We start from the raw sequence: 13,727 nt of genomic DNA, 5'->3' as shown, positions 1-13,727 counted from the left end.
CACAATGTCTAGTCTTATTTCGCCATTAGGGGGCGCCCATAACCAATTTTCAGTGCTGTCATTTCTTAAGCAGATCGTATTCATTCATTCATTCACCTTCTGAACCTTTTGATCCAATTCTGGTGGACCAGAATTCTGGCTGCACAGGCTGCCATGTGATAACCAACCCTGGACAGGTCACCAGTCCGTCCGAACACATACACACAGACACCCACACACAAACACACACGGCCAATTTAGATACGCCAATCGACCTAACATGCATGCTTTGGAATGTGGGAGGAAACCAGAGTACCCGAAATAAACCCACACAGGCTGAGGGACAACATGCAAACTCTACACAGGCTGTGGCGGGGAATGGAACTATGCATTATGCATATCCTCTTGACAACTTAAAAAAATATAACACTACTGTGTAAAATACAGCGGATTAGAATAATTAAAAAAAAAACAGTTCTATTTGCAAAGACAAAACTGCATGCTACGTTTCCTTCCTCTACAGCCTTTAAGAGCATTTGAAAGACAAGTCTCTAGAGAGGAGAGCTAACAGAAGCCATCAGTTTTATACATCATGCAGTGCCTCTAGCTCCCCCCAGGGGGTGCCACGCTGCCCAGAACAGAAGGAAATGGGAGAACTGGGGAAATAGCACGACTGCTGCTAACCCCAGGGCCTGCTGCTTCCAGTCTAAAGAAAAACAAATCTCTCATCACTTCTACTCCCCACCACTCTGTAAATCCACGATGCAGTTAGGAATAAATGTTTGTGAATCTAACAATGGCTAATGGGATTCCTGTTCCTTTCCAGAATACAGAACTGTGGTTAAACACTAGCCATCGTTTAAAATGGCTTTTTCCCCCTGATTGAAGCAATTGGGGAAATAATTTAAGATCTTTCCCCCTACAAAAGGCCCAGATCTGTAGCATTTTCACCTTGGACATTAGACATCCTGACAAGGAAAATATTATCTAGAATTAACTTGAGTATTTTAGCATTAATTTGTCATTGGAGGTGCAATCAATACGAAACGGCTGCCTGTTGGATAATGTCCATCTACCAGAGTAGTTCCTAGGTTCGTAACACCTTACCCACTTCTCTTCATGTTAATTACGTGATTTTTGTCGATAGCTGTTTTTAAAAGGTTTCACCAGATTAGCGCGTGCGGTAATCTTTGCACAGGCGGCAGATTGATCCGGGCGGATCCGTACACGAGCTCGTTCCGAGGCTGCGCGCCGACTGCAGACTGTAATGGAAGCAAGCAAGGCAGGCAGGCAGGCGCTCCATATTAAAACCAGCCGTGTCCTCTCTGGCTTCGCTGCTCTACCCACGGCAGGCTGCTGAGCTCGGACTCGTTCGAGCGTGCGTGCGTGCGTCGGGGAGGGGAGGGGAGGGGAGGGGGGTTCTGTGCTGCATGCTCAACACATCCGCTGCGCTGAGCTTGTGAAAAGCGCCTTCATCTCAGGGGTTTAGCGCAGCATCTGATCGCAGCCATGTTGCCACTTGTAATCCAGGAGTGTAGTAATCACACCGCAACACTGCCTGGCGGCAGGGACTGTGCAAACGCCTAAGGTACTGTGAAACGGTGTCACACACAACTAATTCTTCTGCAAGAATGATATTACATACTACAGGCATATTTTAAAAGCATGTCATGAACACGCAGTTTTATTGAGTGCAAAGATGCATGCTTCAGTATAATTTGTAAATAAAAACATGCATTATTGTAATGTAATAATATAGCAGAGAATATTAAACACACGTGTGTGTGTGTGTGTGTGTGTGTGTGTGTGTGTGTGTGTGTGTGTATACACTCCCCCTGTATTACTTAGTGCCTGATTTTCCAAGGATCAAGAATGTGATTAGAACGTGAGTTGCAAACTTGTAGTTTAAAACATCACCCTGAAAATGATATACTCTACTCAACAAAAAGCTGCATTCTCTTTGGTCTCCTTTCATGAAACAAAACAAAACACCTATTTAAAAATTGTGTTGTTTTTTTTTTGTTGGGTTTTTTTTTTGGTACACTGAGCAAATGGTAATGTCAACATGGCAATTGCAAAAGGTTGGCCAAGCCTCTTGTTATACTGCCCTTAAAACTAGCTATCATGCCCCGGGTGATGTAACGTCCTGCTTGATATCTCGGGAAATGTGAAATGAAGGCTTAGCAGGTCAACAAATCAACATGCAGCAGTAAGCCCTTCACGCACAGATGTATGAGTGGTTGGAGTTGGGATCAGAAATACTTCATATCGAGATGAATTGCGCCTAGAGGTGTACAGATAAAAAATACACGCTTATAGAATCCAAGGTGAAAGAGGCCCCACCGGCGATGCATTTAAACATCTTCTTTCAGCTGCTCTCTGAGCTGGTGATGTTGAGGCAGGCGGCGGTGCATTTACTCCTGGCATGTGAGTTTATCACCTGCCTGCCCGGGTGGCGTCTGCCCGCCTCGCAGGAGCCGAGAGGATGGACTCGAGAAGATTAATTGGGCAGTGAAGGTGCGTGGAAAAACAAAGACCAATCTATCTGTGTCTGGGAAATCGGACAGCCCCGCAGAAAGGCGAGTGAGCAAGCTGGCATGGCTATCTATCACAGGACACTCATTACACACAAGGTCAAGGTGCTCCCTGTCTTCAGGCCCCCGGAGAACATCTAGTCCCCATGCACTGTTTCAACCCAGACCCACCAGGTGATCACAGGGCAGCATCCCAAAAGACAGCCTCAAAAATCCAGCCGACCTCCTTAAAGACTCAGCAGAGAAACTCAAAACCTGACAGCTTCAAAAACCTAACAAAGACCCAAGAACCATGCCTCAGCACCAGACAACATACGTGTGTTTAACTCATTTGAATTCAGATCCATTGATATTAAAGTTAAGGCAATCCAGTGGACTTGGACAAGGATGCATCCTAAAATGTCCAGGTCATACAACATAGATGAGTGGTTGCTGTCTCTCTCAAGAACATGGAATTTCCTCTTTTTTTAAAAAACGTATTCGATTTTCATCTTTTGTCAGCATTTTTTTTTTCAGTGCGTTTTTGATGCCTTACAACATCTGGAGCTCTAGCTACATTTCACTCTTCTTTATGTTGCCATGTTACTATTATCTGAAACGAAGCCATCATCTTCGCAATGAACAGAACTGTGATACCTGGCTCAAAGAGGCTCATGCCATAAACAAACCAACAAATCACCACCAACGAAACGGTTCATACTCTGGAAGCCTGACAGAGAGGGTACGTGGAAAATGGAGATCTCACATTATCTCAGAGGACAACAGTGTAATCCGGCAGAGAGACAGAGAAGGGGGGGCAGGCTGCTGTTGTGGGGTGGGTGAGGAATGCGTGCGCCTGGCCAGACGCAGATCTCTCCGGTCCGCCGGAGCACGCGAGGGAACCGTGATCTGCTATGACAGGAATGTAAGAGCCGCCCGCGCGCCACCCAGCACCGATGGGACACACAGCAACAGCTGTCTAATAACACCGACTGACTGCCCACTCGGCCCACCAGAGAGGACGAGCCTCCCCCGACCGCGGCTGCTATCAGCCGGAGAGAGATAGCGCGACAGGTAGAGTGAAAAGAGCGAGGCGGAGAGAAAGAGAGAAAAAGACAGATAGACGATATCACCTTGTGGAGGCGTTTCCATTTGCCTTAAGATGGTTGTCAAACCAACAGATGTCGCAATATAACCCCACCCAGCTAAAGGGTGAAAGTGCCTGCTGGCTCGAGTCGGAAAAGCTGTGAGGAAAAACAGCTACATTTCCGATTGGACTGGCAGATCTTGTCGCGGTGTAATGTCGCAAACATGGATCTTCCGAGCGCGACACTGAATTACCACCCCCTTCATACCACACCGATACGAGGCAACACCCCCTTTCTTTGTGCACGAGGCCTGACCAGCACACACAGCCAAGAACAGTATCTCAAGATTACACAATTACCACCAATGCCTACCTGCCTCTCAGAATTATAAGATTATTTCCCACCTGGTCAACATCGCAGACTTGATTACAGTGCCTGGATAGTGAGCAGCGGGAACAGAAACTGTTATCTACTGTAAAGAACATGTAATTGTACTTAATTGTTCATTAGGAGCTGGTTTTAAGCAGTGTTACCACTCAGTAAAATATCAAGGCTACTAGCAGCAAAAACAGTTGCGAGAAACCTTTTGCGCAACTGTGACGCAATGTTCATTATCAGAGACGCCTTTCCCATTTAGTTTTACAAGACGTCCCACTTTAAACCTTGCTACTCATCTGATCATTCTCCCATATACAGTATTACTGTTGAATTTTGAGTTTTGACTTGTGAGTAAGCTACCAAGCTAGACAAGTCTTGTTATTTACAACGCAACTGTGTGAAATGTTTTTCCACGATCTGAAGAATTGCACATTTTGGATGACCTCGCTCAACCCTGCTGTCCGCTGCACGGCACTCTGACACAAAGACGAATCCATGATGGTGAGGGCCTCATAAAGTCAGACATCCACATACGAGAATTTAACTGCCGCTATGAGGTTCTCTGGGTGGAATGCAGTGTTTGGTTTTGGTCAGGCATTCTGGGACTCCGTGAGCCGCAAAGCTCCACGCTTTTGATTACTTTGTCCATAGAATATTATTCTTGAGAATTATCCAGGTGCATTTGGACAACTGTAGGTGTTCTCAAGTTACGTCACTGTGGCATGCTACATGCCTTAGTAATCCCTTGGTAAAGAGGACTGAAAGGACATAAAGAAATTATTTTTGTTGTCAGTTTGATCTTACAGCAAAATATGAAACAAATCTAACCTGGCTTCTGACTTGCAGGTCTGTTTCCCACAATGTGGCCAGCTTTCCCCAAACTTTTCCATTGCAATGAAGAGGCTCTGTGCAGTTAATAGTCCCAGAGCTCTTTAGGAATCTGCTTTGCCCGTGGTTTGATGTGTACAGCTTTAATACTGGATTGACTCTGATGGTAAAAGCCAAAGTTAGCCTGATTTATATTTCATTTCATTTAGTCACCAACCACTTTATTAGAAAGACTTACATTATGTACCTAATAAGTGGCATCAGATGGCTAGAGTCTACATGTTGTACACATTTCTTATGATAAACGGTATGCTATAGATCAGACAAAAGAGGAGTCTACTCATTTTTGTAGCACTGTTGTAGCTACAACCATGCACCATGCTTAAAGCATACTTCACTTAAGCATGTAATGCAGCTGGACCTATTCCCCTTTTTCTGGTGCTGCTTTGAGCTTACAGATGATGTGTGACTATGGCTACAGAATTTTAAAAAGTGTAACATTTTAATTAAAAAATGCCTGGATTCATCAGTGTATCTAACTAAAACTAAGCAGGACAGTTAACCAACAGAAAACAGATCCTTATGTAACATGTTTCTTCCATTACATTCCTTTTTAGAAGTCACTAGTAAGAGTGTTAGTATCACTCCCTAAATTACTAAGCATATTTTAACATGTAGAGATCTTATGACAATCAGGCAAACTCTATGGGTAGAAAGCAAGCAAAAATAAACAGCAAGACAAATCATTTTACCAGTGGCCTCTGGACAGGGGAGACTGATGCCCTGTGCCAGGGTTTCCAGCCAATCGTGAATGTGTAATTAACCTCACATCAACAGAGGCTCTGCCTTGTTTTCCATTTCACTGGAAACTGGCACCACCCTTATCCATAAATTCCAGGATCCGGGCCCCTAGAAGCGTTTTGAGCTCAAGTCCTAAAATGAGATACACACATCTACACCAGTGTGACACTCCCGTTGTTTTCTGACAGAATAGCCTGGAGCTGCTGTTCTGCAAATCTCCTCCGTGACTCTCCCTGAAGACAGTACTCCGCTTCCTGTTGACAGCTCTTGCAATTACAGTAGAAGTCTGAGACAATACAGCCTATACTTCTCACGAGCAATGTGAATTCAGAAATTGGTTTAGACTCACCTTCTATGCTCAACCAACGTCTGCTTTCGCCTATGGACAATTTAAATGTAGTGTAAATCTGCAGAAAAACAACACATTGAAAAAACATGACAAACCGACCCGCCACGGGACAGCGGTCAGATGTTCTCAAGATGCGATAACGAAGTCACCAGCCTTGGAGAGGGATGGCATGGCCGTCGCACCAGGAGGGCGAGTCGGCGGTACCCATAAGCCTCGTCATACCTTGTTGGTAGGAAGCTGTCAGAGACAGAGATAAACTTCCTGTGTGCTTCGAGTGTGTAGGCAAGCTCTACAAACAGGCTACCTGAATGTACATTTTATGCTGACACAACCCTTTATTAAGCCTGTGAAAGTATTTATTAATCAAGGTCTCATAACCAGACAAGTGCAGAGCTTGGCTGCTAGGACAGTAAAGCCAAAGCTGGCAGCTGTTACAGTGAGCAGAAAAACTCGAGTTAAAACAGAAATAGTTGACCTTTATCAATATCTGTCCTGATATTTCTATGTACTATATACATAACTTGCATCTATACAGAAAGCTCTGATTTAAGTCCAAAGGTAAACCTGCCTAATAAGCATATTAATTACCAAATTAATTACTAAGCTGTTGAATCATACAAACTGATGAGCGAGTCTAAGAACAATACATCTAGTTCTAAAATATTAGGCTGCATATTATTAAAAACAAAACACACAGTAATACTGACTAGAAATCAAGACTCATTGTGGTGTAACTTGGTTTTATTTTAATTCCACAAATTTTTCAAAAAAATTACAAAATACTCAAATGGGCAGAACACAGGACTCACAATTTTGTTTTAATTATTTCTACTTTTTGTTTACATTGTGTCATCCCATGGCAACTACTAATATATACAATAAGCTTCAAGATACCAGTATATATAAATCTTAGCAGTCAGAATGTACATTCTGCTATTGCCGCTTTAAAACGAGAAGAGAAGCTAAACCATTGACAACACTCAACATCAAAGGTTTAAGACAAAAAAAGGGACAACAGGGATAAAATGCTGAAAAAAAGATAATGTTTGTATACATAGACAGAGACAGGTAGATGGCAGAGTCCAGTGGGCGGGCGTGATATTTATATTGTACTGACAAAATGGATTTCGGTGTCTGGGCAAAGCTGTGGAAGCATCCATCCCTTTCCCCTTTCTTTGAGGAAACATAGAAAAAAAAAACGCACTACATTAATCAAATTAAAACCTAAAACCAAAACCACCTTCCTGCAATGAGAATATTTAAGGACATAAAAAGAATTAATGGAGGATATGGCTGTGAAGAATGATTCAAACTGGTCTGATGTAACAGCAAATACTGCACGTGAGTGTTGACAATGGCCATCACCCGGCCTCATGATGACGCAGGGAGTGTGTGTGTGTGTGTGTGTGTGTTGGGGAGGGGGGGGGGGGTCTGGGCGGTGTCACCAGGGAGGCCATGCATCACGGCGAAACGCAGCGTCAGGAAGAGCCGCCTGCAGCAGCGACACACTGATTCCTGCTGCCGCAAGCACGCACATGTGCGGGCGCGCGCACTCTTGTTCAAAGCTCTCGTTCCGTCTCCCGTGGAGGGACCGTGTCTTTTGGGGATCACAGTGAGAATGACTGAGCCCATGGGGGCCGAGGGACCCCAGGAGCGGAGGTTGGGGGGCCTCCACTGCTGTCCAGTTCCATTAGCACCCATCCATTCTTTTAAAACTGGTAAAATCGCTCACGGAAACACCTGAGGAGGAGGAGGTGTCTGGACTATCCATCCATTATCATGGATGGAGGAAGAAAGTGCCAGGACCAGTTGGAGGCCTTTCTAAAATGTCCCGGAAAACGTGTGAACCCGAATTGCTTTTTTCAAAGCGCACATTACCAGTTTTAGCTTCTTCACTTTGGTACACAGAACAGAGACAAAAATGGTTCTTAAAACGCACTCATTCATGTGGTCGGGTCCTTAAAACCAATTCTAATTCAATATCACCTCTGACGTTGTTCAGTGCAGTTTCGCCTTCTCGATAGGGTGTGGGTGTGTAAGGTCTTGCATACATCCCTAGAGCTGTTTCACAAACCTGCGCTATGCCCCATATCGGACTCCTTAGCTTCCATTCAACAGAAAATGGTAATGAAGACGGCCATGACATCATGGATAAGCGTTTGTGTGTGTGTGTTTCAATACGCTGAAAGTCTATGGGATGATAAGCAGCTCAACTTGAGCATTCACCGCAGGTGTGTGTGTGTGTGTGTGTGTGTGTGTGGATAACAAAACCTGGTACCATTCTCCCAGCGACTCAGTGTTCTGGCCTGCTGCCGACATGCCTACCTGCTCAGATAATGCCATCTCGTTCCCCTCTGAAACAAGGGACGATGCTTGTGAACTATATACCGCAAGTCTAACAACTCGGTTAGCAATCCACACCTAATAATAATTATAATAATAATCATATGTATATATATATATATTTATATATATATATACTATTTACAGACTCAAAAAACGTCATGCTGCAGCTCTTCTTAAAATTATGAAAACCTCCTACAATGTATTAAAATAAACATTGAATTTAAGATAGCACTTTTTCAGATATAATGGCCCAACTGTTCTCTTCCTCTTCTTTGAATATGCACAGTGACAAAGTGTCTGGTATTCTAGCACCTACAAAAACGCCAGGGAAGCTTCTCAGAGGATGTTTCATGCAGGAAAGTCACAACCAGTCTTGAGGACGTTTTCACTACTTGAATGCTATATACCAAAAAGGAAGTCAATGTCTTTAGAAAAAAAAAAAAGTCCATAATAGTAAAGAAAGACAACAGAAACAGAGTCAATCCTTGTCACTTGTCTGTTCTTTTCCAAACGTAAATGGTCCTGTCTGCGACTGCTCTGGAGTGACCTCCTTTGTCCTGCTGACCTCTGCGATGTCACATCCCTCCATCACAGCTGCTTGTCGTTCTCCTTCTTCAACCGGCTGCAAGGGAGGCAGACACACACACACCTTATGAACACACACGCTGCAGGCAAACAGCATCAGTTCAACACACAGCTTATGAACACACAGCACAAGTCAATCACACACATTATGAACACACACACTGCAGACAAAGCTCACACTACCCTGCCAGACAGGTAAGCACATGGGTGTAAAACAACACTGGATTTCATAGACAGTTGCTGCACTGAAACCATTAAGGTTTTATGACGAAAGATGAAAAACCCAAGTGCATGAGTAGATGAGCGGTGGCAGTGGGGGGCCGAGAGGGTGAGCACCACCGGCGGCACTGACCTGTAGTAGTCCTCCTGTCCAGGCAGAGGGCCCCCGTGCATGTGGTGGTGTCCGTGCAACCACTGCTGCTCCATGGCCAGTCTCTGGAGCTCGGCAGACTGAGCGTGCATGGCCTGTAGCTGGTGCGCGGCCGACATGGGTGGGGGTAGCCCCCCCGGCAAATCTCTAGGGTATGGGGTACCTGCACCAAGCACCCAGTGCACACAGGTTAACTTGGGTAGGCTAACAGAATGACTTGTGTTTTGCAGTTTTGCTTCAAATGGCTTTAAAACGGCAAATTCAGTAGACAAGGATGGGTAACGGCGAGGGGTATTCGTGGAGGTGGCGGGCGTACCAAACACCGGGTGCCGGAGCATCTCGTGTTCGTGAGGGGGCTGTCCGAGTAGGGGGTTGGGGATGGCTCCGGGCGGGTACGGGAAGCGGGTCAGGTGTGGTCCGGCGGCCAGCGGGTCAACCAGTGGGTGGGCCCCAGAACCTGGGGGACACACAAGGCATTCACCACCACCTTCTCCAAGTCAGCAGTGTTGTGAGGGTACAAGGGAAATGCAATAATACATGAACATGAACACTTAGTCATTCAACCACTGATCACAAGCACACACAAACAAACAACTGTGGCATGCACATTTGTACTTTTCACACATATACCAAGCAAGAAAACACATTCTCCAAAATGTTGCAAAATGGAACAAAATCGAATTGTTTATCTTAACCGGCAAGGGGGTTAAAGTGGTTGGTGCGGCGTAGTGTAATCAGAGGGTTTCCCTCACCTTGGTGCAGTGGGTCCTGTTGATGCAGGTGGAGGTGGGAGTGGATGTGGGAGTGCTGGTGGTGGTGTGGCGTCACGTTGAACATCTGCAGCCTAGCGATGGGGTCGCTGGCCACGGACGCCATCCTCTCGGCGTGCAGCCGCTCGGCGGCCAGCCGCTCCGGGTAGGTCATCTCGGGTCGCAGCTGGGGACCGGCCAGGGCCAGCCGCTCCCTCTCCAGCGGGTTCAGGCCCGGGTGGAAGGAGGCGAAGGGGTGGCCGGCCATGGGCGGCAAGCCGATGGGCCCGTGGCGGGCAAAGTGCTCCATGGGGTTGGCGGGGTGCAGGCCGTCCAGCTCGGGGGGCTTGACCTCGAAGCCGGGTTTCATCCTCTCGCGGAGCTCGCGTTCGCGGATCTCGCGCTCCCGCATCTCGCGCTCCCGCAGCTCCCGCTCGCGCATGCCGGGGTCGGCGTTGTACAGGCCTGGCATGTGGTACGCCAGCAGCGGGTCGGTGGGGTTGAGCGACATGAAGAACGGGTGGTTGCGGTTGGTGGGCGACATGACGTGGGGCCGGGCGTACTCGCTGAGCGTGCGCAGGGCCGGCGTGTCCGGCCCGATGTAGGGCGGCACGGCGGCAATGGTGGTGGGGGGCGGGTCAAAGGGCGGCCGCATGTGGGCCGGCCCCGCCATCTGGGGCTCGCCCATCCGACCCTCGTGAGACGAGCTGGACGCTTTCTGGAAAACCAGAGGAGATTCAGGTTCGACATGAAATGGAAATAACACGGGAGAAAATGGAGGGTTGACACACAAACACACACACACACACACACACACACACTCACTCGACAGCCCTAACGGCAAACCTACCGCAGCCCTCTCAGCCTCCTTCTCACGCTCCCGCTCCCTCTCTCTCTCCTTCTCGCGCTCCCTCTCCTTCTCTTTCTCTTCGCGTGCCCTCTGCTCTGCCTCCCTCTTTGCTTTCTCCAGTGCCTCCTCGCGCTTCTTGGCCAGCTTGGACGACGGCAGCGGCGTGAAGTAGAAGTCCGTCCTTGCGCACGTGTTATACCCTCGGTCCAAGTACTTGTAGAACCTACAACAGCAGCACGACGGCTATCGGACCTCAGACAGCTATCGGACATTTATATATAAACTTAGGACCACAATGTGAAACTTTCCCAGCGGAGCGTCTGTTGCCATTTGCAAAGCGTTGCAATTACTTCATGGAAATAAATAACCCCTGGCATGTCAGCTCATTATTCTAGAGTAAAGCCACTCAATCAGCCTCTTCAACGCCTGGGCCGTAACGAGCTTCACCCCGGGTGCATTAACTGCCTCATTGCTATTCACTGGCAGCGAGTATGCAGCACTTAGGAGACAACCACACAACACACCAAACAAGAGTTCTGCTGTAATGGCAGAGTCATTAATCTCAGGCACTGATGACTGCAGAGCAGCTATTAATTAAAGGCAAGGTTAACACAGGAAGGGGACCCTGTAAACTTATCAACAACACATTACACTGCGTGATCTGGGCAATACTGTGGTGTCTGCGGGTTATCGGGGAGAGGTGAGGGTTTGTGCCGTACCGTGCGGACTGGCTGGCGTGGCTGGGAGTGTTGACAACGGTGGGCTCGGGCGAGGGGCTCCTCTGTGGAGGCGGCGGGCTCTCGGGCTCGTCGGCCTCGTCCAGGGGCTCTTCTTTAATCTGCACGGGGGGCACAGTGGCGGGTCCCGGGCAGGGCGTGCCGACAGAGGCGGGCAACGGCATGGAGATGGAGGATGGCGGCTGCTGCAGTCCAGCCAGCGGGCCCGCCACCGACGACGGCACGGAGGATGGCGCAAGGGCGGCAGGGCCGCCGGGCAAAAAGGCGTGAGGGGGGAAGGGCGGCTGGGAGGGACCCGAGTGCGAGGGGGCGGCCGAGGGGGGGAGGGGCGGAGCTGGGGGAGGAGCGTGGCTACCCGAGGCAGGCAGGGGTTGGGACTGGGTGAGCACTGGGGGCTGCGCGGGCGGAGGCTGCAGCTGCTGAGGCATGGGCTGCAGGGGAGGTGGGTGGGCTGACGGCGGGTGGTGCGTGGACAACGAGCTGAGCGGTTTCAAGGCAGGCGGCGGGGGCAGGTTGGAAGGCATCTGCGGGAAAGGGGGTGCCGAGAGGTGTGGGGGGTGCTTGTGAGACTGCGGGTTCTGCACCTGTGAGATGGGCGTGGTGGGCGGAGGCTTGATGTGTGGCATGGACATGGGCGCGGACGGCAGAGGCTGCTCCCGGGGGGGCTGCTGACCGCCGCCCTGCGAGGAGGACTGCGACGGGGGCGTGTGCGGCTGCTGAGACAGGGAGGAGGACTGCGTCTGGCCCACGAGGGGAGACGGGGGGACCTGAGATTGTGCGAGGGGGAAGGGCTGTGGGGGTAAGGGGTGAGGATGAGGCACGTGGGGCCCTGCCTGCAGAGGGTGGCCCATGGGCGGCACGGAGCTGTGCAGAGTGGGCAGCAGAGGCTGCGGACCAGTCTGAGAGGGCGCGGGCGGCTGAGGCATGCCCTGCATGGGCGAGTGGGGCGAGGGCAGCCTCTGAGGGTGCAGGGCCACCGCTGACTGGATGTGAGAAAGCGGGCCTGCCGGAGGTATCTGCTGCGGAGGCATGGGGGCCGGGGGCAAGGATGGAGACGCCTGGGAGGGGAGTGCCGGAGCCCCTGACGTCGGAGGCATCGGCACGGCAGAGGAGGAGGACGAGGCGACCGGGGGCAGGGCTCCCCCCTGGCACTGGATGACGGGAGGGTGCTGGCCCTGGAGCACCTGCTGCTGCGCCGACGAGTCCGAGTCGCTCTCGTTGTCGCGTGGGCTGGGGATGCTGGGCGAGGAGCTGCGGTTGTCCTGGTCGATGTCCTTGGGGTCACTGCTGCCCTCATCGTTCACGCTGCGACCATCCGAGCTCTCGCCCTCGCCCTCTCCCTCGCACTCCGAGGGCGAATCGGGCCGACTTAGCTCCTGAGGGGCAACGGAGCGAGGTCAGTACGCGGAGCAGCGGCCCAGCTCGGGGTGAGCGATTCTGAACTGCATTATGGTCTGTTTCACAGTATGGACCTCAGTGAACAGGGCACTCGCAAACGTTAGCACAGAAACAAAGGACTACTCAACACCACCACAGTTCCAAAAGGGATGAGACAAGAAATTACTTCAGTTAGGGCCCTCTTAAGAAGAGACACTGGTAAATAATGGGCACAGAAGTTCCTAGTTGAATTTGTATCTGAAGGGGGGGGGGGGCCGGTATTCGCTAAGCATACTGGGAGGGACACGCATGACATAATCCTACCTGGGTCTTTGACTTCTTGGTGCTGCTTCTCTCGGGCTCCTCTGTGTCTGAGGACCCCTTCTCTCTCTGCCGCTTGGCACTCTTCATGGGCGATGGCACCTCCTCCTTTATCTTCTGTTGGGACAGAACACAAACACTGCAGGCTGCGGTGCTGGCCGTGCTGCAGAGCATGCTGGGTTGGGGGCAGGTGGTGTGCTGGAGTGGGAGCGCTAAGGGCCTTGGGCTCCTACCTTGCTGGGCTTCTTCACCGAGTCCGTTTTGCTGTCGGTGCTGGACGTGCTGGCGGCACTGGGGGAAGTCCTGCCACTCGATCGCAGGTCCTCATTGGTCGGTGAGGCTCTGCCATCCGGGCTGGCGGTCTGCTTCTTCCGGCCACTTCGTAGCGTCGACATCTGGAACAGAGCAGAAGTGCTTACGTCACTACGGAGTGGAGATTTCAGCAAACCACCAAGG

At 49.9% G+C, this 13,727-nt stretch overlaps 1 protein-coding gene across 13 annotated transcripts in view; it reads right to left on the bottom strand.

Annotated features, from left to right (window-relative positions):
* Positions 1 to 6,659: 6,659 nt before the first annotated feature.
* The window catches only part of rerea (arginine-glutamic acid dipeptide (RE) repeats a), a 119,379-nt gene continuing 112,311 nt past the window's right edge, over positions 6,660 to 13,727 (bottom strand). For 9 of the 13 annotated variants that reach the window (XM_081707126.1, XM_081707128.1, XM_081707132.1 and 6 more), the window contains 8 exons: positions 13,505 to 13,666; positions 13,275 to 13,388; positions 11,556 to 12,949; positions 10,837 to 11,059; positions 9,990 to 10,704; positions 9,554 to 9,724; positions 9,220 to 9,400; positions 6,660 to 8,904 (listed from right to left, as the gene is read on the bottom strand). In XM_081707126.1, the coding sequence (XP_081563252.1) occupies positions 8,871 to 8,904; positions 9,220 to 9,400; positions 9,554 to 9,724; positions 9,990 to 10,704; positions 10,837 to 11,059; positions 11,556 to 12,949; positions 13,275 to 13,388; positions 13,505 to 13,666 (2,994 nt within the window). In that variant the 3' untranslated portion in view covers positions 6,660 to 8,870. The remainder of the gene's footprint in view (positions 8,905 to 9,219; positions 9,401 to 9,553; positions 9,725 to 9,989; positions 10,705 to 10,836; positions 11,060 to 11,555; positions 12,950 to 13,274; positions 13,389 to 13,504; positions 13,667 to 13,727) is intronic. The other 4 variants (XM_081707130.1, XM_081707131.1, XM_081707135.1 and 1 more) reach the window with 1 other exon arrangement.

The sequence above is a fragment of the Electrophorus electricus genome, chromosome 24, assembly GCF_041902795.1.
Source record: "Electrophorus electricus isolate QZ-2024a chromosome 24, ASM4190279v1, whole genome shotgun sequence".
Taxonomy (NCBI): Eukaryota; Metazoa; Chordata; class Actinopteri; order Gymnotiformes; family Gymnotidae; genus Electrophorus; species Electrophorus electricus.
This window is presented reverse-complemented; position numbering and strand designations above follow the sequence as displayed.